This window comes from Rhinoderma darwinii, chromosome 4 (genome assembly GCF_050947455.1).
Source record: "Rhinoderma darwinii isolate aRhiDar2 chromosome 4, aRhiDar2.hap1, whole genome shotgun sequence".
NCBI classification, from domain to species: domain Eukaryota; kingdom Metazoa; phylum Chordata; class Amphibia; order Anura; family Rhinodermatidae; genus Rhinoderma; species Rhinoderma darwinii.
The window spans coordinates 260,833,770-260,859,787 of record NC_134690.1 but is presented as its reverse complement, the minus strand read 5'-3'; the positions used below and the strand labels follow the sequence as shown (position 1 = coordinate 260,859,787).

Sequence of the window (26,018 nt, the reverse complement as noted above, 5' to 3'; positions counted from 1 at the left end):
TTAGCCGATTTGTGGGAGAACCCCTTAAAATCAGAGATTTAACCCGTTAGTGACCGGCCCATAGACTTTTTACGTCGGTCACTAACGGGCCTTATTCTGATGCCATAGACTTTTTACGTCGCGGCATCGGAATAAGTAAACAGAGCAGGGAGCTGTCAAATCTCCATGCTCTCAGCTGCCAGAGGCAGCTGAGGGCTGGGAGCGTCCCTGCTCTGCCGGGTGAGATCGATATCAGTATCGATCTCACCCGTTTAACCCCTCAGATGCGGTGCTCAATAGCGAGCACCGCATCTGAGTGGTTTTGGAGAGAGGGAGGGAGCTCCCTCTCATCCCACTGACACCCGGCGATAAGATCGCCGAGTGTCAGTGTCTCCGATGGCAGCCGGGGGCCTAATAAAGGCCCCCAGGTCTGCCAGTAATGAATGCCTGCTAGATCATGCCAGAGGCATGACCTAGCAGATGCCTGTCCGTTTTAAATGGACAGGCATAATACACTGCAATACAAAAGTATTGCAGTGTATTATAATAGCGATCGGAGGATCGCATAGTGAAGTCCCCTAGTGGGACTAGTAAAAAAAGTTTAAAAAAAAGTTTAATAAAGTTAATTAAAAAAAATAAAATTTGAAAAAAAAAATGAAAAACCCACTTTTCCCCCTTACAAACTGCTTTACTATTAAAAAACCAAAATACAGTTAAAAAGTTACACATATTTGGTATCGCCGCGTCCGTAACGACCCCGACTATAAATCTATTACATTACTTAACCCGCACGGTGAACGTCGTAAAAATGAAATAAAAAACTACTGAAAAATTGCTGTTTTCTGTGAATCCGGACTTTAAAAAAATGTGATTAAAAAGTGATCAAAAAGTCGCATCTACTCCAAAATGGTACCAATAAAAACGACAAGTCTTCCCGCAAAAAAAAAGCCCTCATACAGCTGCATCGGCGAAAAAATAAAAATGTTACGGCTCTTCAAATATGGAGGCACAAAAACAAATAATTTTGAAAAAAAAGCATTTTTACTGTGTAAAAGTAGTAAAACATACAAAATCTATGCAAATTTGGTATAGTTGCAATCGTAACAACACGCTGAATAAACGTATTGTGTTATTTATACTACACGGTAAACGGCGTAGATTTAGGACGCAAAAAAGAGTGGTGAAATTTCTGATTTTTTTCTATTCCCCCCCCCCCAAAAACGTTAATCAATAAATATGTACCTCAAAATGGTGCTATTAAAAAATACAACTTGTCCCGCAAAAACCTTATACAGCTATGTCGACGCAAAAATAAAAAGGTTATAGCTCTTGGAATGCGACGATTCAAAAACATAAAAAATAGCTTTGTCATTAAGGTCTAAAATAGGCTGGTCATTAAGGGGTATTTAGAGGTGTTAGGTATTTTTTTTTTTAAATGTTGTACTTATTTATTTTTTATTTGTAGGGGGCGGCCACATTGGAGACACACTTCCTTCCTGTATAGACAGTACAGACGGGTGTGCACTTTATGGCAACTGAAATAAATAGGGGTCAATTGACCGAGAAATCTCAGACTTTTACGGTCTTTAGAAAGTGATGAAGTACAGCAGAAACCAAGGTAGATGCATACAGAGCCTTAGGCATGGTCCACACCTCCGTTATTTTCTGTCAGACTTTAGTTGCTTTTTGACGGTCAGAATAGCGTAGCACGCTGCAGTATTGTATCCAGCAAAATAACAAAAACTGATACATGACGGAAACATGACGGATCCATTAGAAGTCAATGGAGGAAAAAAAAAAACAGATCGGTCATAATTGATCATGACAGATCATAACGGATAGTGGACCGTTGCATACATTTTTTTTTATTATTTTTTTTTAAAACCCACCAAAAAAGTGCATTATAAAAACCTGATTTAAATAATATGTGTCATTTTCTGATGATACATTCCCTTTAATAGAGACTGAAAAATCTTATTTACATCCAAATATACCTTTGTATTTTATATGCAGATACTATTAAAAAAAATAACTGACAAAAGATAGCCTTAAAAGTAAATTCAGACACAAATACAGACAATGTACATCGGAATTAGAGGTCCATATTTATGTACGTATTTTAACCGTATTTCAATAATCTTGTGAATGAGTCCTTACCTGCATAAAAACAGTAGATTGATGCCTGCAGATAATAGATCTGTAAAGCTTTCGTGTTCACGTTATTATAAAGATCTTTATGAACATTTCTACTATTTTTGTATCATTAGAAAGGGTCTCCGTGTATGCTATAAAATCACAGTATATTCAATAAAAGCTGCATTTACTAACAAAGCACTGTAGAGAATATGGCCCATATTCATCCTCCTGGTTGTTTCCATAGTAACCAATAGTAGAGGATGGCGTCTAAAACACGCACACGCAAAATACAGCCCCCCATCATTTAGCTACATGAGGTTGGTAAATGTAGATTAGATGACGGTGATTCATTTGAGAAGTGCTCTGATTTATGTTCAGTTGTAGCTACATATAGATGAAATGCTTTAAAATCATATTGACGTACACATAATACACAATCAAAAAAGCGGCCCAGGGGCTACCTGCATCAATTGCTACACATTTACTTTTTAACATTAAAAAATGCACAATACTTTAAAATGTGGTTTACATCAGTTCCATAGAGTTTGAATAAAGTGGGGGTGCGCATGCTCGGCCATCGTTTCATGAAATTCATATGACATAAAATAAAAAACCACATATTTGGTGTCCCTATATGCTTAACAAACTATAATTTCAATCTATACATGTAATTTAGGTCAGAATGAACAGGGTAAAAAAACAAAAGGAATAGTAGGTTATTTTTTGTTGCCTGTAGTACCATTAATAAAACTGAATTGAATTGCTAATTACCCTAACATGGTAAAATTAGAAAATACAAGTATAAAAAAAAAAAAAAGGGCCTCATTCCGCCAAAATGATGCAAATATAAAAAAAAGTTGTACGGTCCAGGAATACCGAGACGAAAAAACAAAAACCGTGTCTGGTCCTTAAAGAGGCTCTGTCACCACATTATAAGTTGCCTATATTGTACACGATGTGATCGGCGCTGTAATGTAGATTACAGCGGTGTTTTTTATTTAGAAAAACTATCATTTTTGACGGAGTTATGACCTATATTAGCTTTATGCTAATGAGTTTCTCAATTGACAACTGGGCGTGTTTTACGATATGACCAAGTGGGCGTTGTGGCCCCAGAACCTTTTCTTAAATTATATTTCAGGCACCATGTCAGGTTAGAAGAGGTCTTGTGGTGCAAAAACAAAAAGAAACCTCCAAAAAGTGACTCCATTTGGGAAACTACACCCTAGAGGAATTCATCTAGGGGTGTAGTGATTATTCTGACCACACAGGTATTTCATAGATTTCATTAGAATTGGGCAGTGAAAATAAAAAATTACATTATTTTTCAATAAGATGTGGCTTTACCTCAGAATTTTAAATTTTTTCAACAAATAAATGAGGAAAAGCACCCCAACATTTGTAAAGCAACTTCTCCAGAGTACGGAAATACCCCATATGTGGTAATAAACCACTGTATGAATACACATCAGGGCTCAGAAAGGAAGGCACACCTTTTAGCTTTTGGAGCGCTGATTTTGCTGGATTAAATTCTCGGCACCATGTCGCATTTGTAAAGCTCCTAAGGTACCAGTACAGTGGAAACCCCCCAAAAGTGACTCCATTTGGGAAACTACACCCCTAGAGGAATTCAACTAGGGGTGTAGTGAGCATTTTGAACCCCCAGGTGTTTCATAAATTTCATTAGAATTGTGCAGTAAAAATTTCATTTTTTTTTCCACTAAGATGTAGCTTTAGGTCAAAATGTTTCATTTTCTCATCAAATAAAGGAGAAAAAGCAGCGCAACATTTGCAAAGCAACTTCTCCAGAGTACGGAAGTACCCCATATGTGGTAATAAAGCACTGTATGAATACACATCAGGGCTCAGAAGGGAAGGAGCACCATTTGGCGAGCAGATTTTGCTGGATTGTTTTTTCTGCACCATGTCACTTTTGCAAAGCCCCTTAGGTAGCAGTACAGTGGAAACTCCCCAAAAGTGAATCCATTTGGTAAACTATACCCATTGAGGAATTCATCTAGGGGGGTAGTGAGCATTTTGACCCCACAGGTGTGTCATATTTTATTAGAAATGGGCAGTGAAAATGAAAAATTACATTATTTTCCAGTAAGACGCAGCATTAGTTAAAAATGTTTCATTTTCTCAAAAAATAAAGGAGAAATGCACCGCAACATTTGTAAAGCAACTTCTTCAGAGTAGGAAATACCCCACTCGTGGTCATAAACTGCAATTTGAACACACAGCAAGGCTCTAAAGGGAAGGAGCGCCATTTAGTATTTGGAGTGGAGATTTTACAAGATTAGTTTTTTGACACCATGTTGCATTGAGCTATAGTATCAGTACGGTGGTACCCCCGAAAAATTACCCCATTTTGGAAACTAGATCCCTCAAAGAATTTATCTAGGGGTGTAGTGAGCATTTTGACCGCACAAGTGTTATGCAAAAATGAGTAAACAATAGATGTTGCAGATTGAAAATTGCTGTTTTCCACAGATATGCCATTTCAGTGCCCAATGTGTTGTGCCCAGCTTGTACCACCGTAGACACACATCCCATAAATTGTTAAGCGGGTTCCCCAGAATACAGTAATACCCCATATGTGGTCATAAATTGCGGTTTGGGCACACTGCCAGGCTCAGTTGGACCAACATTTGGCTGTTGAAGCACAGATTTTGCTTGGTGTTTTACTGGTATTTCAGCTTATAATGTGGGGGCATATGTGAGCTGGGCGGAGTACATCAGGGTATATGTAAGCTGGGCGGAGTACATCAGGGTATATGTCAGCTGGGCGGAGTACCTCAGGGCATATGTTAGCTGGGCGGAGTACATCAGGGTATATGTAATATGTGCGGGTACATCAGGGTATATGTAAGCTGGGCGGAGTACATCAGGGTATATGTAATATGTGCGGGTACATCAGGCTATATGTAAGCTGGGCGGAGTACATCAGGGTATATGTAAGCTGGGCGGAGTACATCAGGGCATATGTAAACTGGGCGGAGTGCATCAGGGCATAATAGGATGATGTAATAATGGGGTGAATGAATAATCCATGGATTGGTGTGTTGCGCTTTGAACCAATCCTTTATGCACAGGCCCGGATTATTGGGTATTATACAAAATATCTGTGCTCCAGTATTGCCTTATATTGGACTTCTTCACTAGCCCTATAAGCCGCACAAGGCCCTAAAGTTTCCTCATCTCCGCTGCATCTACAGGGTCCACCTGTGGGGTCCAGCAAATGATGATGTGGGGTATTTAGTGAAATTCTACTGTACCTAAAAAATTAGTCTGGGCCGTCATTTAGAATCATTGCATTTTGGGAGTCATAATGTGTTATTTTTCCGTTGACGGAGCTGTGTGAGGGCGCGTTTTTTGTGGAACGAGTTGTAATTTTTATTGGTTACATTTTGGAGTATTTGCGATTTTTTTTTTTTTTTTTTAAATCACTGTTTATTCCATTTTTTGGGAGATGAGGAAACCAAAAAAACAGCCATTCTAGCACTTTTTTTTTAGTCTTCATCGTGCAGTATAAACAACATGTTAACTTTATTCTGCGGGGCGATACGATTACAGCGACACCAAATTTATATCGTTTTTTTACGTTTCACTACGTTCCCACAATAAAAATACTCTTTTCTAAAAAAAATCATGTTTTAGTGTCGCCATTTTCTGACAGCCATAACTTTTTTATTTTTTCGTTGATATCGCTGCGGAAGGACTTGTTTTATGCATGACAAACGGTCGTTTCTATTGGTACCATTTTGCGTTACTTGCAACTTTTTGATCACTTTTTATAAAAAAATTTGAGACAAGATGACCAAAAAATAAAATGCTGTAATTGTTTTTTATTAAAAAAATTTACGGTGTTCACCGTTGCGGTAAAAATAATGTGACATTTTTATAGATCAGGCCGTTCCGAACACGGCAATACCTATTATGTATAGGTTTTTTTCATATTTTCATTTTTTTTCTTATAATAAAGGAGTTTCAGGGAAACAGGGCGATTATTGTTTTTATTAGTTAAAACTTTTTTTTATTTCTTTTTCTTTAACAGTTTTTTTTTTTTACTTTTTTCACTTTTTCTTTAACACTGACCTGGGGACTTGAGGATCTGGTCTCCTGATCCCCGGTACAATACACTGCACAACTTATGTAGTGCAGTGTATTGTAACTGTCATTCATCATCTGATAGTTAGCCTATTAGGTCCTGCCTCGGGCAGGACCCAATAGGCTTCCGTACCTGGGAAACCAGGAACCCTAGCAACTGCTTCCTGGTTACCATAGCAAACATCGCCACCCGCGATCCATCGCGGGGGGGGCCCGGGGGGTACAGAGGGAGCTCCCTCTGTCAACCACTTCAATGCGGCGGACGCCATTGACAGCCGCATTGAAGGGGTTAAATAGCTGCGATCGGCGGTAACAGCCATCGCAGCTGGATGTCAGCTGTGTATGACAGCTGACAGCCGCTGAAGATAAAGCGTGCACAGCTCCTGTGTACGCTTTATCTACAGGGCGTGACTGTACGCCCTATTGCGGGAACGCACTTTGTATCTGGACGTACAGTCACGCCCAAAAGCGGGAAGGGGTTAAAGAGGCTCTGTCACAGATTATAAGTGCCCTATCTCCTACATAATGTGATCGGCGCTGTAATGCAGATAACAGCAGTGGTTTTTATTTTGAAAAACAATCATTTTTGAGCAATTTTAGATTTATGCGAATTACTTTCTTAATAGACAATCGGGTGTGTTTTTACTTTTTACCAACTGGGCGTTGTAAAGAGAAGTTTATGACGCTGACCAATTAGCGTCATACACTTCTCTCCACTCATGTACTCAGCAACGCTTGCTGTCACTTAGGCCTCATTTACACGAGCGTATTATACGCGCGTGCGACGCGCGTGCTTTTCACGCGTGTCGTACGCACCTATAATAGTCTATGGGGCTGTTTAGACGATGCGTGAATTTTGCGCTGCGTGAGTGCGTTGCGTAAAACTCACGACATGTTCTATATTCTTGCGTTTTTCACGCAACACGCACCCATTGACTTCAATGGGTGCGTGAAAACAACGCATGCCACACTGACGGTCCTGCGTTGCATGCGCGAAAATCACGCAAGAGCTGTCAAACTCCTGAATGTAAACAGAAAAGCACCACGTGCTTTTCTGGTTACAAACATCCAAACGGAGTGTCAAATTCGAGATGAGCGCACCGAACTTCACCGGGTTCGGCCAAACTCGTTTTGACCGAAACCGGTAAAAAATGTTCGGGTACGCGACGTCAGGAGACAGTCACTGTCCACGGTGCTGAAAGCGTTAAACTGGTTCAGCACCATGGACAGTGACTTCCGCTCCGAAAATCCATGAACCTGTAAAAAAAAAAAGACGTTCTGACTTACCGATAACTCCGGTCCGACCTCCCGGGATGACAGTTCAGTCCAAATGACAGCTGCAGCCAATCACAGGCCAAGCACAGGCTGCAGCCAATCACAGGCCAAGCACAGGCTGCAGCCAATCACAGGCCAAGCACAGGCTGCAGCCAATCACAGGCTGCAGCGGTCTCATGGACTGCGGCGTCATCCTGGGAGGTGGGGCCGGATGGCAAGAGAGGGACGCGTCACCAAGGCAACGGCCGGGAGCCCGGACTGGGGGAACCAGGAAGTTCTTGGTAAGTATGAAAGTCTTTTTATTTTCACAGGTTGGTGTATATTGTGATCGGCATTCACTGTCGAGGGTGCTGAAAGAGTTACTGCCGATCAGTTAGCTCTTTCAGCACCTTGGACAGTGACGGGCCTCGACTACCTCATCTCTATGATGGCGGCTGCGTGAAAATCACGCAGCCGCACATCATGACACACGGAGCTGTCAAATGCCTTTTGCGCGTTTAAAACGCAACAAGGCTGCGTATACGCAGTGCATACGCCATGCATACGCGCGCAAAACGCAGCGTTTTTTGCGCGCGCAAAACGCATACGCTCGTGTAAATGAGGCCTTACTCACACATTAACTTTACTGAAGTGTCTGGAGAGTGAATAGACATCGCCTCCAGCCAGGACGCGATGTCTATTCACACTGCCGACACTTCGGTAAAGTTTCTGTGGGACTTAATGACACCACAGCAAGATCTCGCAAGTCTTACACAAACGTTACCGAAGTGTCGGGATTGCGTATAGACATCGCGTATGTGACAGCGATATCACGCTGTGCTGCGATTACAGCGAAAAATGAATGGAGAGAAGTGTATGACACTGATTGATCAGCGTCATACACTTCTCTTTACAACGCCCACTTGGCAAAAAGGTAAAAAACGCCCAGTTGGTCATTAAGAAGCTAAAAATAAAAAACAGCGATTCCTTCATTGTTTTTGCGCATTGTTTTTACGGAATTCACTGTGCAATTAAAACAACATATTAACTTTATTCTGTGGGTCAATATGATTATGGCGATACCAAATGTATATCGTTTTTTCTATATGTTTCTACTTTTACAAGTAAAAACCTAAGTATAAAAAATAAAATTTATTTTGTGTCGCCAAATTCCGAGAGGAGTAACTTTTTTTTTTTTTTTTGTCGATTAAGGGGTAGGAGGGCTTATTTTTTTGCAGGATAAGCTGTAGTTTTTAATAATACCATTTTGGGGTACATGCAACGTTTTGATCACTTTTTATTTCATTTTTTGTGGCAGATGAGGTGACCAAAAAATAGAGATTCTGGCGTATACAATTTTTTTTTTTATTTTTTTTACGCCGTTCACCGTGGTTTTTAAATAAAGATATATTGTAATAGTTCAGACTTTTACGGATGCGGTGATAACAATTATGTTTATTTATTTATTTTTTTACTATACTCTAGGGGGGAATTGGGAAAAAGTTTTTTTTTTGAACTTTTCATTTAAAAAAAAAAAATTTTTAACATAAAAAAAAAAAACCCTGTTATTTTACTCATTTTTACATTTTTTTTTATTAGTCCCTCGAGGGGACTTCAACCAGCAAACGTTAGATCACTTGCGCGATGTACTGTAATACTAATGTATTGCAGTATATCGTGATTCTGACAGGCATCTATTAAGCCCTGCCAGAGGCAGCGCTTAAAGAGGCTGTCACCAGATTTTGCAACCTCTTTCTCCTATTGCAGCAGATCGGCGCTGCAATGTAATCTCTCGAGAACACGCTGTGTGCCTGTGCGCTGCCAGAAGCTGGGTGTTAACGAAGAGAAGTGGATGATGCTGATTCGTCAGCATCATACACTTCTATTCACAACGCCCAGCTAGTAAAAGAAGTAAAAACGCCCAGATGTACACACACAATACACGCCCACTTGGACATAACTTTAAACACGCCCAGTTGTACTTTAGAAAGCCTCATTTGCATAAATATAAAAATGGTCATAACTTGGCCAAAAATGCTTGTTTTTAAAAAAAAAAAAACACGTTACTCTTATCTACATTGCAGCGCCGATCTGCTGCAATAGGAGATAGGAGTTGCAAAACCTGGTGACAGAGCCTCTTTAAAAGGAGCACAAAGATGGCGGACCTGGGGGTCTTCATTAGTGATGAGCTGTTTAGCTCTTTCTAAAGATTTAAATGCTGCAGTCGCTATTGATCACGGCATTTAACGAGTTAAACGAGCGGGATCGCGCTCGAACGCGATGCCGCTCATTACTCTGAAGTGTCGGCTGTAACAAACATCCGACATCGGCATGGTATGGAGTGGGTTCACTCCGTGAGCCCGTTCCATACCTCCCCTACTCGACTTTGGCGTATGGATACGTCAAATGTCGGGAAGGGGTTAAGCCCAAAAATGGCCTGGTCCATAAAGGGTTATGCATTTGGCTTTCAATATTGAAACTATACAAGTAAACATAAGAACATCTACTTTAAATTACCTATGGATTCCCCGCTGTATTAAATAGAGGAAGGAATTCTAATTAAAAAATAAGGGTTATGCTTCACTTATGCCCACTTTTTAATAAATTAGGCAGATCTCTGACTTTTCATGCACCAGAAAAGGAAATCTACGCCAGCTATGAGCTGTAGTAGATTTCCGCCAGTTTCTGGCGCAAATTAAAATAAAGGTGTCTGGCGGTGAGTGACCACGCCCCCTCCTTCTAATACATTTTGCCCAATGAGGTTTCAAAAGGTATTCCAAAAGGAAGGATTTCTAAGTAGTGCCATCTTGTTCTATAAATTCTATAGGTTCCCAAAGCCACAGCCCCAGATATATCATCTATATTAGGATCAAATCCAAAATACTTTCAACAAAAGGCGTTTTTATAAAGGGGAATGTGAATATTTTCTATTAACTAAATCCAGTCTTATTAAACTATTTTTATTATATTATAGAATACAAACATTTTCCATATATATTTCATTTCCCATTTATAGCAATGTTATGAGAATTCCAAATCTCCCACCACAATCTTTAATAAAGATATTATTAGATATGATCAGACAGCATCACAGCACTACTTATGGAATTGGATGGCCTTCAAAACGGTTTTGAGAGACACAAAATACAGATTTATAAATTAAAGTCATATCCTTCATAATTTTAAGAGGGAAACCAGAAAATAAAAGCTGGCTGCATGCCCGTCAGCAGAGAATGACGGGTGTGCAGTTTTTACAAATTAGCCGATAAGGCATTATTAAAGCGTACCTCCAGATGTGCTCTCCCGCCCAAACCGACATTGATTTTGTCAACTCTACAAATTGAAAAGCGGCAGATTTGTTGAACACATTTTTACAACTGAAAATCAGTACTATACATCTGAATGTGGTTGTTTCTGCAGCAGGCGTATAGATTTCTGCAAGTTCCATTCGGGTGAATGCAACAGTCGAAAATACCTGCAACAAATCTGCCACGTGAGAATGTACCAATAGAGTGCACAAAACATCACTATGATAGTGTCAAGAACCAAATCTATTCAATAAAATAAGCCAGTAAAAGTCAAATAACCCAGGTCATGTAGAATCTGATCCATTCCAGACCTCTTTTCTAGTTATCCCTTGGCCACAGAGTTATATTTCACTGTCCATACTTGAGCTATGAATATCCTGCAATGCAGAATTCCACTTATTCTATTCTGGATCTCTTCATAAATTAATCCTGTTGAGTTAAGAAACCAATAAAAGTAAAAAAAAAAAAAAAAAAAAGTCTGGACGTCTCAATACATCTAAAAATACTGGAAATGGATATGAATTGGCTGTAACAGGGAGGCAACAGGAGCACATGCCTATCCAAACAGGTAAGAAATACTGGCTGGAAAAAAAATTAGGACATATAAATAATACAAAAGTATAGGAGGAATATAAAAACACTATTTAAGCTTCGCTTACAAGAAAGACATTTCCCAAACATTTCTACTAACTAAGATCTAAAAAAAAACAAACAGTCTTGTTACTGAAAAGATTAAAGCTATAAATAAAAGATTTCTAGAAAAAAAAACACAAAAAACGTTCCTAATACTAAATTTTTTGTTTGACTTACCAATATAAGAACTTTTTTTTTTTATAAATTCGAATTCGTCAGGAATTGTGGTTTCCTTATCCAAGACACCATAGTCTACATTGTACCGAATAGAAGAAGATTTATGATTAGTCTGTTTCCATAGAGAATCCTGGTCTTACTCGACCAACTAAACAAAAAATCTAAAACATGCCCATTATTTACTGACTTAAATTCAGATATTTTATAAAACAAATTAATTATCACTGTAACTATTGGAGTTTCTGACTGAAGCTTTACAGGGATCATAAAACTACATGACACTGCCCTGGGTCTTCCACTTTTGCAATTCCTTAAGTACATAAACCTTTGTAGCCTTTTCTTTTTTTTATATACATTTTTCAAATTAACGCTTGTTAAAAATGTTATTATCTTTTTGTGCTGGAGCTGCTATGTATGCACTATACAGTCCTAGCCAAAAGTTTTGTGACTGACACAAAATTTGGTTTACACAAAGTTTGCTGCTTCAGTTTTTATAGTGGAAATTTGCATTAATGCTGGGTTGTTATGAAGAGTGATCAGATGAATTGCAGTTAACTGCAAAGTCATTCCTTGCCATGATAATTAACTTAATCACAAAAACTCAATTTCCACTGCATTTCAGCCCTGCCACAAAATGACCTACTAACATTATTTCAGTGATCTTCTGGTTATCTCAGGAGAAAAAGTGATAACGAGGACAAGGCAGCCGATATCACTCTGTCATGCTGATTGAATTATAAGAGCAGACTGGTTGTTTTAAAACGGGAATGGTGCTTGAAATCACTGTCTTCTTCTGTTAACCTTGGTTACCTCCAAGGAAACATGTGCAGTCATTATTGCTTTGCATCAAAAGGGATTTACAGGCAAGGACATTGCTGCTTCTAAGATTGCCCCTAAATCTACCATTTATCGAATCTTTAAGAACTTCAAGGAGAGAGGTTCAATTGCTGTGAAGAAGGCTTCAGGGTGCCCAAGAAAGTCCAGCAAGTGCCAGGACCCTCTCCTAAAGAGGATTCAGCTACGGGATCGGTTCAACTACAGTGCACAGCTTGCTCAGGAATGGCAGCAGGCAGGTGTCAGAGCATCTGAGGCGAAGGCTCTTGTAGGCTAGCCTGGTGTCAAGAAGCGCAGAAAATAAGCCACTTCTCTCCAAGAAAAACATCAAGGACAGACTGACATTCAGCAGGAGGTTCAGGGATTGCAGATGACTGGGGTAAAATTAATTTTCCCTGATGAAGCCCCCTTCAGACTGTTTGGGACATCTAGAAGAATAATTATCCGGAGAAGAAAAAGGTGAGCGCTAAAGCATCCTGAGACCATTCATGTGTGGGGTTCCTTATTATCCAAGGGAGTGGGCTCACTCTCTATTTTGCTTAGAACACTTCCATGAATAAAGAATGGTATCGAAACATCCTTCAAGAGCAACTTCTTCCAACGATCCAGGAGCAATTTGATAATGAACAATGCTTTTTCCAGCATGATGGAGCACCATGTCATAAGGCAAAAGTGATAACTAAGTGGATCAGTGAACAACATGACTAAAAGATCTAAAAACACTAAAAGCAGCAAACTGTGAATAACAAAATTTGTGTCAAAGTTTATTTTTTTTGGCAAGGACTGTACATAGAAGCTGCATAGCGCCACTGTAAGCCGAACCTGTGTGTCCGCTGGACCTATGGCTAGGCGGACAGTGGCTCCTGTGTGCCTCTAGCACACAGGTTAAACCCAATACCAATCACATCTAATGAAAGATGTGATCGGTATTAGGAATAGCCTGTGTTTTAGAGCTATCTTGCCACCATTATTTGCATGTTCTTGGTTTGCAGTGTGGCCGCATCACTTACAAACATGCTCTAAATTCATAAAGTATGCAACATTTTCTACACAAAACAAAACGTCCAGTCTACAAGCGATCAGACCAGTTTTCTAAAGACCTGTACACTGTCAAATCACATACCTCTGTGCAATATTTTCAAATTAAACTCTGGTAGCCCTTTTACTGTAATGCTAAATTTTGCACCCTAAAAGTCAATATTAGATACTATTGTTGCTACTCATCCATTAGGTTGGTCTTTATGGACAAGATATATTGAATAAATAAATTTTGTATGGCCTTCTCAAGAGGAACAAGGAGTTGTACAACTGTTCTTAAAGGTGTTGTCCAGGCTGGGGGTTGTTTTTTATACTAATGACCATCCACAGGATAGGTCATCAGTATATAAAATCGGTGAGGGTCCGACACCCAGACCCCGCATCGATCAGCTGTTCCGGCGCCTGGAGGCAGCCGGAAGTTATGCAGGCATCGGTGCCGGAAGCAGAAGGTTCCGACCACAGTATAGCGGCCGTGCTGCAGTTCTGCTCTTATTCAAGTGAATAGGAGCAGAGATGCAGTAATCCAGGACGGCTGCTATACAGTCTTCTGCTTCCTGCACCAACCCCAGCGATCATATACTGATGACCTATCCTGTGAATAGGTCATCAGTATAAAAAAACAGCCCCCAAACTGGACAACCCCTTTAAGCTGGTTGTCACATTTCAAAACCACTCAGCCATTGTCCCAAAATTATCTTTGCACCATTACTATTATAGTATAGTAGTATATGGACAAGAATATGTACCTGTTAAAGTAGGGGGACTTCATACACCACTCAAGTTGGTCAATAATGTAGTAGCTTTCTAGGGATCAGAGGGAAACTCAGGTGATAGTCTGTGACAAAAGCTTGTCATAGACATTTAGGGCTTATTCAGATGAACGGGATATACGTCCGTGCAACGAGCGTGATTTTCATGCGCGTCGCTCTGAACTATATTAGTCTATGGGGCCGTGCAGACAGGTGCATGATTTTTACGCTGCGTGAGTCCGCAGCGCAAAAGTCACGACATGTCCGTTCTTTGGGCGTATTTCGCGCATCACGCACCCATTGAAGTCAATGGGTGCGTGAAAATCACGCATGTCACACGGAAGTACTTCCGTGGGACATGCTTGATTCGCGCAACAGCTGTGAAAATGATGAATGAAAACAGAAAAGCACCACGTGCCTTTCTGTTTACAAACATTCAAACGGAGTGTCATAATGATGGCGGCTGCGCGAAAAGCACGCAGCCGCGCATCATACGGGGCTGACACGTGCAGCTGTCAAGTGCCTTTTGCGCGCGCAAAACGCAGTGTTTTTTGCGCGCGCAAACGCACACACTCGTGTGAATCCGGCCTTAGGTTTAGTTGGTGGCATCATGGACAACTGGATGTTATGCAACATATATCCACTGATAACAGTCTGTCTGCTAAAGTCAGGCAGCACTTCTAAGAAAAATAAAAAGCGTACATGTTCATTTTCAAAACCTCTTTGCGAATGACCATCAATTATCAAGATCAGTCGATGTTAGACAATGAATGTCGCTTACTTTCTAGGTCATGATTCAGTCTCCGTTATCAAAGCTGTTATACTGTAGTATTATGGCCCCGTTTTGAATGAATAAGGGTATGTTCACACGCACTATTTACGCCTGGAATTACGCCTGGAAAGCGTCGGCAAACATCTGCCCATTCATTTGAATGGGCTTTATGATGTTCTGTGCAGATGGTAATTTTTTTTACGCGCCGCTGTCAAAAGACGGCGCGTAAAAAAGATGCCTGCGTCAAAGTGCATGTCACTTCTTGGGACGTAATTGGAGCAGTTTTCCATTGACTCCATAGCCTTTTTTTTTTTTTTTAAAAGAAAATCCAATTCTGATGTTGGCCAGTAAAATGGGGCAGGTTTTTATGTAGGTAGGTGTAAGATTTAGGAAAGGGTTTCTTGTAGCTTCAGTTTCAATTGTGAAATACACATTACAGCCTCAATACAAATTCTTATTCATGCATTATTTGTTGCACATTTGCATGAAAATCTCAAAGACAGCATGTGCATGTAACTCAATATATTGCAACGGACTGCAACTGTTGCTACAAAAGCACTGTGCATAGCCCTAGCCTGAACAATGGCTTTATCGGGTGCACGGAATGGTTAGATCACTTCTGAAAAGTATACTTGTGCCTACGTTTTTGTGTTGTTTTCTTCTCAATGTTAGTCAATTATAGTACTTATTGCGAGGTGACTAAAAAATGTATCTGATTCCTGGAGCGGTCTAGCTTACTCCTAGTCGACACTACCGGTTTGATGGGTACACAGTCAAGGACAGGAACTTCTATAAAGATATATAAAGTTTGTACATATTTGATGTGTGTAGGTGAACACCCCTAGGACAATGACATACAACAACATACCAGACAATGGTGCCATCTTTAAAACTGTAATTGTACCGATGTAATTTAAACTTACCATGCTATACAACTACAACCCGCAGGTAACTCCTTTGATACTGGAGCTGCTCCCGGCAAACAGCTAATTTAGCTGGGAGAAGCCACAGATGTAGGATTACATGGCCGTCCATGTAATACATGGACAGCTTGAGTCGTCCATAGTAGCTCTCTGCTCGTGCTCATGGGAGGTCTTAAATGGGGGTACCCCTCCATGACGTCCATATGCTCTAATAGGACATATGGACAGTGGTTTCCTTCATGAGACAACCTGCTTTAAGTCTCCGCACACGTCTAAGCCACTATACATACACAACTGGCCATGTAATATCACACTGACCACAGGTCCTGGGCACTGCGTAGATCATTAGAATCTTATACTGGCCAGCAGAGAATGGTCATGTTGCTGGTATACAAGTTAATGTCACACAAAGCATAATGTGATGTAACGCTCATTCTACTCACCAGACAGCAGTTCATAGCCTTGACATTTCTGTATTCTACTTGGAATGTACTGGAGGCTGGGCATCTAAAAGACAATGAATCAATGCTCCAAGCCAAGTTTTTTTCTTGTAAGTAGTTTGACTTTGTCATACTATACTATACTATAGAGATGCGCTTCGTTCATTAGCGTAGGTAGTGCTGAAACTACTCTGTGCTGCTGTATGTGATCAAGCTCTGAAATCTAACTATTACTAGTTATCGGTGTTCTATAATACACAGTCAAGTCACATTATTATGACCACCAGCTAATATCCAGAGTGACCGCCGTGTGCAGCACGGACAGCAGCCAGACGGGCTGGGAGTGACTCAATAAGGTGGTAGGTTGTCTCGGGTATCTGGAGCCATGATGACTGCTGTGCATCCCACAATTGCTGGAAGGTGCGTGGAGGAGGATCCATAGAACGAACAAGACGATCGGGGGTGGTCGCACAGATGTTCAATTGGGTTCAAGTCTGGCGAACTAGGGGGCCAGGAAAGTACTTGGAAGTCTTGGTCGTGCTCTTCCAACCACTGTCGGACATTTCTAGCAGTGTGACATGTCACATTGTCTTGCTGGAAGATTCCATCTGCCCCTGTGAAGGCAAACAGCATGTATGAGGGGACGTGATCTGCAACGATGGATTCATATCTAAATCGGTTGAGTGCCTTCCACATGGATGAGTGGGCTCAGAGAATGCCATGAAAATATTCCCCAGACCATAAAGCTGCCGCCACCAGCTTGTGTTCTTCCAGCAATGGTTGCAGGGTGTTTGTTCTCTGATGTTTCTCGTCTGACACGCCAACATCCATTCGATGAAGCAGAAAATGTGACTCATCAGAGAAGGCAACCCTTTGCCAGTCATCAGTGTTTCAAATCCAATACCGCCGTGCAAATTGAAGCCTTTTTTTCCGATGCACCTTTGTTAGCATAGGAGCAGTGACCATCCATCTGCTTCGGAGCCCCATACCCAGTAGGGTTCGCTAAACGGTTGTTTTTGACACATGTCTGGTAGCCCCCTGGTTGACTTTCACAGTGAGCTGCTCCACTGTAGCATGTTGTTCAGCCCTCCGGCTTCATACCCGACGTTCACGTCTCACACCAATGGCACGTGGTGCTCTGCAGTTTCCGCGTTGGTTATTCCCAATGGTGCCATTTGTTCACGCACGATAAACTTTCATCACAGCAGCACACGAACAGTTCACAAACTGCGCTGTTTGAGAAATACTGCCACCCTTGGTCTTCAAGACAATAATCATCCCTTTTGCAACTCTGATAAAGCGCCCTTTTTACCCATGGCAGCAACGAGTGATCTGTGTTCAGACAGCCTATCACACACCTTATATAACCACCAAGCCAGCCCACGATTCATCACTACCTTCAAGGGCTACGCTCTGCCGACGTCAAAGGTAGGAGGTGGTCATAATAATGTGACTTGACTGTGTATAAGCCCAGTGATTTATATACCAAGTTGTATTATATACCAGGCAAATTCTAGTATACTAGTCACTAGTAAAAATCTGACACTATATACAGTATACTATGTAAAAATTACCACAGTGCCAATACAAATTATTCCCTTCTCACTTCAAATTTTTCATGTTTTTTAGTGCAACATGTGACTTGTCCAGACCGCTAACATGAAGATGAAATAATAAATTATTGTAATGGGAAGATTTATTCATGTGTCACGGTTGTAAAACTGGACGAAGCCCCTTTAGTTCTACGGATCTGTACTTAGATCACCATAGAGTTCTATAGTAATCCAAGTTTAAGGCTGAGTTCACACGTCGCAGATTTGACGCAGATTTTACACTTTGCAATGCAAAAGAGTGAGAGCTGCGTCAAATCCACAACGTGTGAACTCAGACTAAATGGGAAGATTTATCAATGTGTCACAGCCATATTACCAATAGTAATCATTCACACATGCCCTCTTCACTTGCTTGGAACTTTTCATGTTTTTTGTGCACCATGTGGTTTTAAGGGGGCTTTCCGGAAAGCAAACATAAGAATAGAAAACACATTAATGTACAAATGGGAAGATTTATCAATGTGTCACGGCTGTAAAACTGGACAAAGTCCCTTTGGTTCTACTGATCTGAACTTAGATCGCCATAGAGTTCTATAGTGATCTGTTCCATTTAGTAGACGTCTGGTAGCCTGAAGTGAAGTTCACACTATCAAGTAGTTTTGAAGCTGCGTTTTTCCACAGTTTGGAAACCAGTGTCCAGATTTTGGAAATCTCTCATTCAGATTTTGCTTTAGCAGTAGACACACTTATGATGAGCCTTTCAATATTATAATAAATATGTTTCGGAAATCACTGACAGTATGGAGCAGCGTAAGCAATGAAAAGGAAGCCACAGCATGATGAGCGTCGAACCCCCACCCGATATTAATGATCTTGAGGATGGGCCATCAATTTTATCTCACTGGACAGCCCCATAAAATGTACCCTATTGTCTACCAGCCCCGCATTATTTCTTCTCTTTGTGGCTGCTTCAGATATGTATATGTGCAAGGATGCGGTCTAATACCCAATAAAGCTGTCCGTGAATGTCTATAGACAGAGATAAGCTGTACATTTTTTCATAAAGGGCCATTGCTATTGCGAAGTTTGGGTTTTGTGCTGTTATGTTGGGAGAAGTATCCCCTCATTTATTATAGTGTGCCACATTTTTCATGTGATACTCATAGACAACCCTTTTTATTTTTTAGGCTTTTTATATTGATCAACAGCTTAAAAAATAAACTAATGTGATCATAAAATCCACGAAGTGATCTACATCCAATAAAATAAATAAAGATCAAATAAATTAATAAATAAAGGGAGTAGTCACACGTGGCGTATTAGACTTGTATTTCGGAAGCATAAAAATATGCTATGTAAAACTGTACAATAGAAATAAAAATATGCAGATTTCTCAATTCCTTGTGTTGTAGAATACTTTTACCCATAGGCTTACATTGTAAAGTTTATAAATACATGGCAAATGTGACTGCACCCTAACTTTCCCTCCTCCCCAGGCAGCTTTACTAGCAGCACCTTAGGGGCTCATTCAGACGAACGTGTAACTTGTCCGTTAAAACAGCGGCCGTCACACGTACACATGTATTGCAATGGGGCCGTTCACTCGGCCGTTGTTTCAACGGAGCGTGTGAAGGGTCTGTAGAAAAATAGGACATGTCCTATTTTCTTGCGTTTTCACGCATCCCTCCATAGAGTGTAGTCTATGAGGGATCCGTGATATCACATCCCGCACAGGTGCACCTCGGACATGAAAACCGTCCATTTTTCACATTCGAGGTTGAACATGCTCGTGGATGAGCTAAAACAAATCTCATCCACACGCTGCGTATTTACGGAGCGTAAAAAATGCTCAGAAATTGACCTGCAGTGTGGAATTTTATTCCGCATGTCAATTGCGTAAACGCTGCTTATTTGTTGCAGGTTTTCCCCATTGAATTCAATGGGGAAGTAAATCCCACAACAAATAGTAGTTGCATTTTTGAAGCAGGCTTGAAGCAACCCCGCCGCAAAAAACTGAATTCAGAAAAAAACAAAACACTCATAATTACCCAGAATTCCATGTTCCTGCCTCCAGCGCTGCCTCCTGGAATGACGCTTCATCCCATGTGACCAACGCTGCAGCCACTCACAGGAAACGTCATCCCAGGAGGCCCGCCTGCTAGCAGGCCGGGTAATGCAGCAGTTTTCCGCAGCGGGCATTCCGGACGAAGAACTGCACCGCAGTTTTGTGCGCTTTTTCGTTTGGAATTCCCTACGGCGCACAGGGCGGATACGCTGCGTGCTTTTACACAGCGTATCAACCCAGTGTGAACACAGCCAAAGACGTTCCTGTTTATGTGTGGCTTTTATGATTTGGGTTGTTCTCTTGTTGAAGAATAAATCTTCAATCAGTTTTCTTGCAGACTGCAGCAGGTTTTCTTCAGGAATTTCTCTGTATTTTACTCTCTTCTGGCCAACCTTTCAGGTTCTGCCGCGTAGAAGCATCCCCCAACATGATGCTTTCACCATACCATGCTATACTGGTATACTGGTATGAATGGTATGTTTTAAGTGTTAAGTGTTTACGTTTTTGCCTCAACAGACCCCATAAAACCCCTTTCCATTTTATTTAACATTTTCTCACATGCTTTTTGGCTCAATGTAGTGGAGACTTCACTGTTTTTTTTTTTAATCAGTGGCTTACTGTTTGCCACTCTCAGCTGTAAATGGTGAAGCACCTGGGAAACAGTTGACTTATCCATAGTTTCTCTCATATCCATAGTGAGGGGGGAATACATATGTATTTGTTTATTGCGTCTAACAATTATAATGAACCGCTTTGCAGAGATTGGTTTTCACTTTGAGCCTCGCTCTGTTGATCAGTAAGAAAAATTCCGAAAGCTGTGTTCACACTGGAATCATGGCTTCCATTTTTACAGGAGCCATGAAGGATATGATGATCACTTTGATCAATTTTGTAAAAATCCTAACAGAACCTATTAATTTATAAGGTTATGTAACTTACAGTACATGTAGTCTGAAAAGTCTGCACAGGATTGAGAGCATACTGTGGATTTTAAAATCCCACACCATGCCATAGGGTGGAATACAGAACAAATCTGTATGTAACATTATGCCGTGGATTCCACCGCCGCGGAAAATATCTGCCACGTCTAGTCTTACCCTAGATAGACGATCGATCGAACAGACGTTCTGAATGATTCCCCAGTGTAAACATGGGCAGCTAGCCACGGATCAGCGAGAATTCGCTCATTTGACGTTGATCGCTGTAGCTCAGTCAGTATGCATTTTGCCAACATTGACTAGGGTTCCGGAATACTTTATCTGACCCGTACTTTTATCACCTCTCCTGCTTCCACATGGTAAATCCAACCAGCATCATACATGATCAGTAGGTGACTTTTCACTTCTTTATGTCTACCAGTATTTTCTGAGGACCATCAATCACATTTCATTGACAGAATCAATGTCGGTCCCTCCCAGATTGGTATTACTGTAGCAACTGTAGTTGTACACCTTGGCTTACTGCTTAAGAAGGATCAGCGGTGACTTAAGTCTCAAAGAAGAAACACAAGTAACTCCATAAGACCCAGTGCAACTTCACATGCCGGAGAAGTAAACTACTCACATACACATGAGAAAAGACAACGTATAGATTGTTAGGTCTCATTGTCCTCTTCTCTAGATTACTGTTGGAGGGCCTTATCATGGAATAGGTTTTCTTATAGACATGAATTATAGATGTAAAACTCCATAGGCATTAACGGGCCATAGACCGTAGATGTCACCTGTCATGTGGCTATTATTTAAATGGCCGAGTTTTGCTCAAGTATTCTTACAATACAGGACAGCCGAGGGAATTAAAATTACCAACAGCATCCATACCAGTCTGCCATCCATACCCGCCTGCTATCAGATTACCGGCAGTTTTATGTCAGAGGCCTATGTGTAAAAGTGTTGGTGGTGGGATATGGTGAACTGTATGCTTTAAAAGACGTTTGGGACTTTGTGTCCGGTATTGTGTGACATACTGCATGTAGAAAACAACGAGACCTGACAACAAATATCTGTTCAGAAATTTCGAGCAAAAAAAACTTATTTTTAGGTAGCAAAGTTGAAACTATTTTTGGCCAATGTTTGGCCCCTACGTATAATATACACCTCTATATAGCAGAAAAAGTATACTGTAACAATTCCATAACCTTTCCATGGGGCGATGCCAAATGGAATATATTTGAAAAGGTTGAAACAATGGAAACAAGGTGCAAGGTGGCGTCTACATGAGACTTTTTCTATCAGCGTCCTATGAGCTGCTGAATACAGGAGTCGATGTGACAGATTTGTGGAAACCTCGTTTGTTGTAATGTGAATGTTTATACTGCTGAAGGAAAAGGATTCCAATACTAACAAACATGCCATAAAACTACTAGGAAGTGCTGTTTACGCAATGCTCGAATATATTCTTATAGATACACAACAACTGAACCTGTGTTTAAGGCCCTGTTCACACACTATGGTGTTGGTGCATTTTTTTAACGCCAAACAAGAACTGGATGCAAAAAAACAAAGTTTGCTTCACACTTTGCATCTCTTAGGGTCTATGCACAGGGTGTAATCAAATCGAATTTTTGGTGAGCTTTTGCAAAAATTGTGACGTGAACATATCCTAAGGCTTCATTCACACATTGCAGTACTTTGCATCAGTGTTTTGAAGCACAAACAGGATTGGATCAAAAACAGAGGGGAAATATAATGGAAAGATTAATACTATTTCTCTTATTTGCATCCACTCCTGATTTTGGCTTATAATACAGATACATAATACTGGCCAAATCTGCAATGTGTGAATGAGGCTTAAGGCCCCATGTACACGGCCGTGCCCGTAATCACGGCCCATGATTCCGGGCACGGCCAGCGATTGCCACCTGCGGGCCGTCATCCCATTATAAAGTATGGGAGCACAGTCCGTAAAGCAAAAAAAAGGACATGTCCTATGTTTTGCGGAGCCTTTCTACGGCACAGAGACTTTCCCGTAAATACACAGGAAGGTGTCCGTGGTCAATAGATGTGAGTGGGTCCATGTGCATGACAGGGTAGGGTAGGAATGTTTACACGCAGCAGATGTGCTGCAGGAATGTCTACGACGATCCCAATTATCTGAATGGGGTTTGCAGAAATCCATCCAACTGCTGAAACAACCACATTCACATGTATGGAACGGATTTTCAATTTTAGAAATTTCTGCAACAAATCTGCTTCATGTGAACATATTTTTAAAGGGTTATTCCCAAATTAGACATTTATGGCTTATCCACCGGATAGGCCATAAATGTCTGACAGATATAGGTCCCAGCTCTATATTGAGAACGGGAGTTCAATGGGAGCAAGCACTTAGCAAAAAACATCTGAAAATACGGAGCGGTTTTCAAGGGAAAACAGCTCCTGATTTTCAGCCGTTTTTTAAGAAACTCACGTTTTTCGCGGCGGTTTTTACGCCCGTTTTTTGGAGCGGTTTTTTATAGAGTCAATGAAAAACGGCTCCAAAAACATCTAAGGCCTCATGCACACGACCGTAAAAACTCCCGTTATTACGGGTCGTAATTACAACCCGTAATAACGGGCTCATAGACTTCTATTGGCGACGGGTGCCTTCCCGTTTTCTCACGGGAAGGTGCCCGTGCTGTTAAAAAAGATAGAACATGTCCGATTTCAGGCCGTAATAACGGCACGGACAGTCCATAGAAGTCTATGGAGCTCCCGTAATGACGGGTGGCTACATGTGTTACGGCAGCGTTGCTAAGCGACGTCAGTAAATAGTCACTGTCCAGGGAGCTGAAAGAGTTAACTGATCGGCAGTAACTCTTTCAGCACCCTGGACAGTGACTACCGATCAGAATAAAGAGCAACCTGTAAAAAATAAAAATAAAAGACATTCATACTTACCGAGAACTTCCTGCTTCCTCCAGTCGTCTCCCGGCCGTTGCCTTGGTGACGCGTCCCTCTCGACATCCGGCCCGACGTCCTGGCCGTCCCTGGATGACGTTTCAGCCCATGTGACCGCTGCAGCCAATCACAGGTCAATCACAGGCTGCAACGGTCACATGGACTGCCGCGTCATCCAGGGATGTCGGGCTGGATGTGAAGAGAGGGACGCGTCACCAAGACAACGGCCGGGTAAGTATGAATTTCTTTAACTTTTATTACAGAAAGGGCTGTCCCTTCTCTCTATCCTGCACTGATAGAGAGAAGGGGCTGCCGATTAGTGCAGTGCTATTTTGCCGCCAAAAACGTGCCCGTAAATACGGGTGACACCGGACCCATATTTACGGGCACGGGTCCGTAAATACTGGTGCAAAACGGGTCGAATACGTGTGACACCGGACCCGTATTTACGCCAGTATTTACGGGTGGGAAAAAATACGGTCGTGTGCATGAGGCCTAAAGAAGTGACATGCACTTCTTTTTACGGGGCGTCTATTTACGCCCTTTTTTTTAATGTCTAAGTTGGGAATAACCCTTTAAAGAATCACTCCTGGCTATGGTCAAACACTGCATGAAAAACTGCACCAAACTGCCCTGTGTAAATCTGGCCTTAAAAGCAATTCCATCTGAAATAAAATTTAAAAAAAAAGCCAGGAGCGGGCACACAGCACATTATATGGGTGACATGCCACCAAGGTCTATCCTGAGACAACCCCTAGTTAATATAAATTCTATTCAGCGCTTTCTTTCGTTTTCTGCAGCAAAAGACGGAAATTACACAGAACTCTCATGCAGGTTGCCACCAGGGTTAACCAAACTCCAGAATGACCAATCTGCTGACTTGCCTTCAATGATACGGGGGATGCATTGCTGCATGTCTAGGCTGATCTGCCATTCAGGTGACTAGAAAAGCAGAGTAACAAACCCTGTGGGAGCTGGATTGGCAGTCATATTCCATGTTACCCAGATTTCCCAGGAACAACTCACAATAGAATGAAAAACTTATAGTTCCACTTTCTTTTTACGGCCACTAAACGACCTGTTGTAGATACTCAGGCTCTTGTTTAGTGGCGGCAAACGGGGCACAGCAAGTGGTGGGCATCAAAAGAGGTCTATACTGGGGCTGGTTCTGAGGGGGGGGGGGTCGTGCATTTATTATAGGGCAAGCTGTAAAATAAGGAAGTCATGTTACATGCCAGGGAGCTGGGCAGTACAGGTACTTTCCTGGCAGCAGCTCACCCAGGACGGGCCTGTGCCAGAATAGATGGCATTGGGTGTTCAGCTGCTGCCATCCCTCAGTTGTGAGGTATCAGCTTTCATGGCCCAGAGGAGCAGGCTTATGTGTTCATCCCCTCAGCACTTCTACCTACAAGCGCCCCCCAGCCCGCAGTGACAGGTGAGCCGGGCACTGATAAGGTCACATGCACCGCTCTTACCATTCCTGCTGTCACTGGAAGGTGCGGCCGATGCCAGCGGCGTTACCGCCGAGGCTGCAGCGAGTGCTGATGAAGATGCAGCTGCGGCTCCCGCTGTGGCTGCTGCTGCCATGCCTCCTGCTGCAGCTGCCGTGGCTCCATTATCCTGCTCATCCCCGCTGCTGTTCGCCCGCTTGTTCTTCTTACCCTTGCTATTCTTCATGTTGGGCATTGCGGAGCCCGCAGTCAGCACACTACAGAGACTTCAGCTGCCCGCGCCGCTGGCCTTCATGGTGCCCGAATAACTAGAAACAAGCGCTGCAGCTTCTAAGTGAAGGCACGGAGCGCCACTCGGTACCACGCAGTGTGCCCAGAGCACGGGGACATGGGTGGCCGTGTTTGCAGCCAGGGATAGAAGGCGTGTCTCCTTGTTTTGATTCTGCTTTCCGTGCGCTCGGTTCCTCCCCTCTGTCAATTTTTCCCTGTCTCTTGTGACGTCACGTACCAGCGGCCCCTCCCTTTGTGACGTCACCGCACGCTCCCTAAGAGCCGCCTCCAATCCCGTTCATGTGCGCACCCTCTCCTCCTTCCAATCGGCGGCTGGAGTTGTGTTGTGGGGCGTGTCTACTGCAGCATTTCTTTCGTGACACAATGGAATGGAGGGAAACTGCACGTCTTAGTGTTCTGTGTTACCAGAGCGGGGATAGCAGCTTAC

At 41.9% G+C, this 26,018-nt stretch overlaps 1 protein-coding gene across 3 annotated transcripts in view; it reads right to left on the bottom strand.

Annotated features, from left to right (window-relative positions):
* Positions 1 to 25,796, bottom strand: part of HECA (hdc homolog, cell cycle regulator) — a 48,584-nt gene extending 22,788 nt beyond the window's left edge. The window contains exons 1-2 of one of the 3 annotated variants that reach the window (XM_075862431.1): positions 25,325 to 25,796; positions 11,598 to 11,672 (exon numbers count right to left, since the gene is read on the bottom strand). In XM_075862431.1, the coding sequence (XP_075718546.1) occupies positions 11,598 to 11,672; positions 25,325 to 25,535 (286 nt within the window). In that variant the 5' untranslated portion in view covers positions 25,536 to 25,796. The remainder of the gene's footprint in view (positions 1 to 11,597; positions 11,673 to 25,324) is intronic. The other 2 variants (XM_075862433.1, XM_075862432.1) reach the window with 2 other exon arrangements.
* Between the last annotated feature and the right edge of the window lie 222 nt (positions 25,797 to 26,018).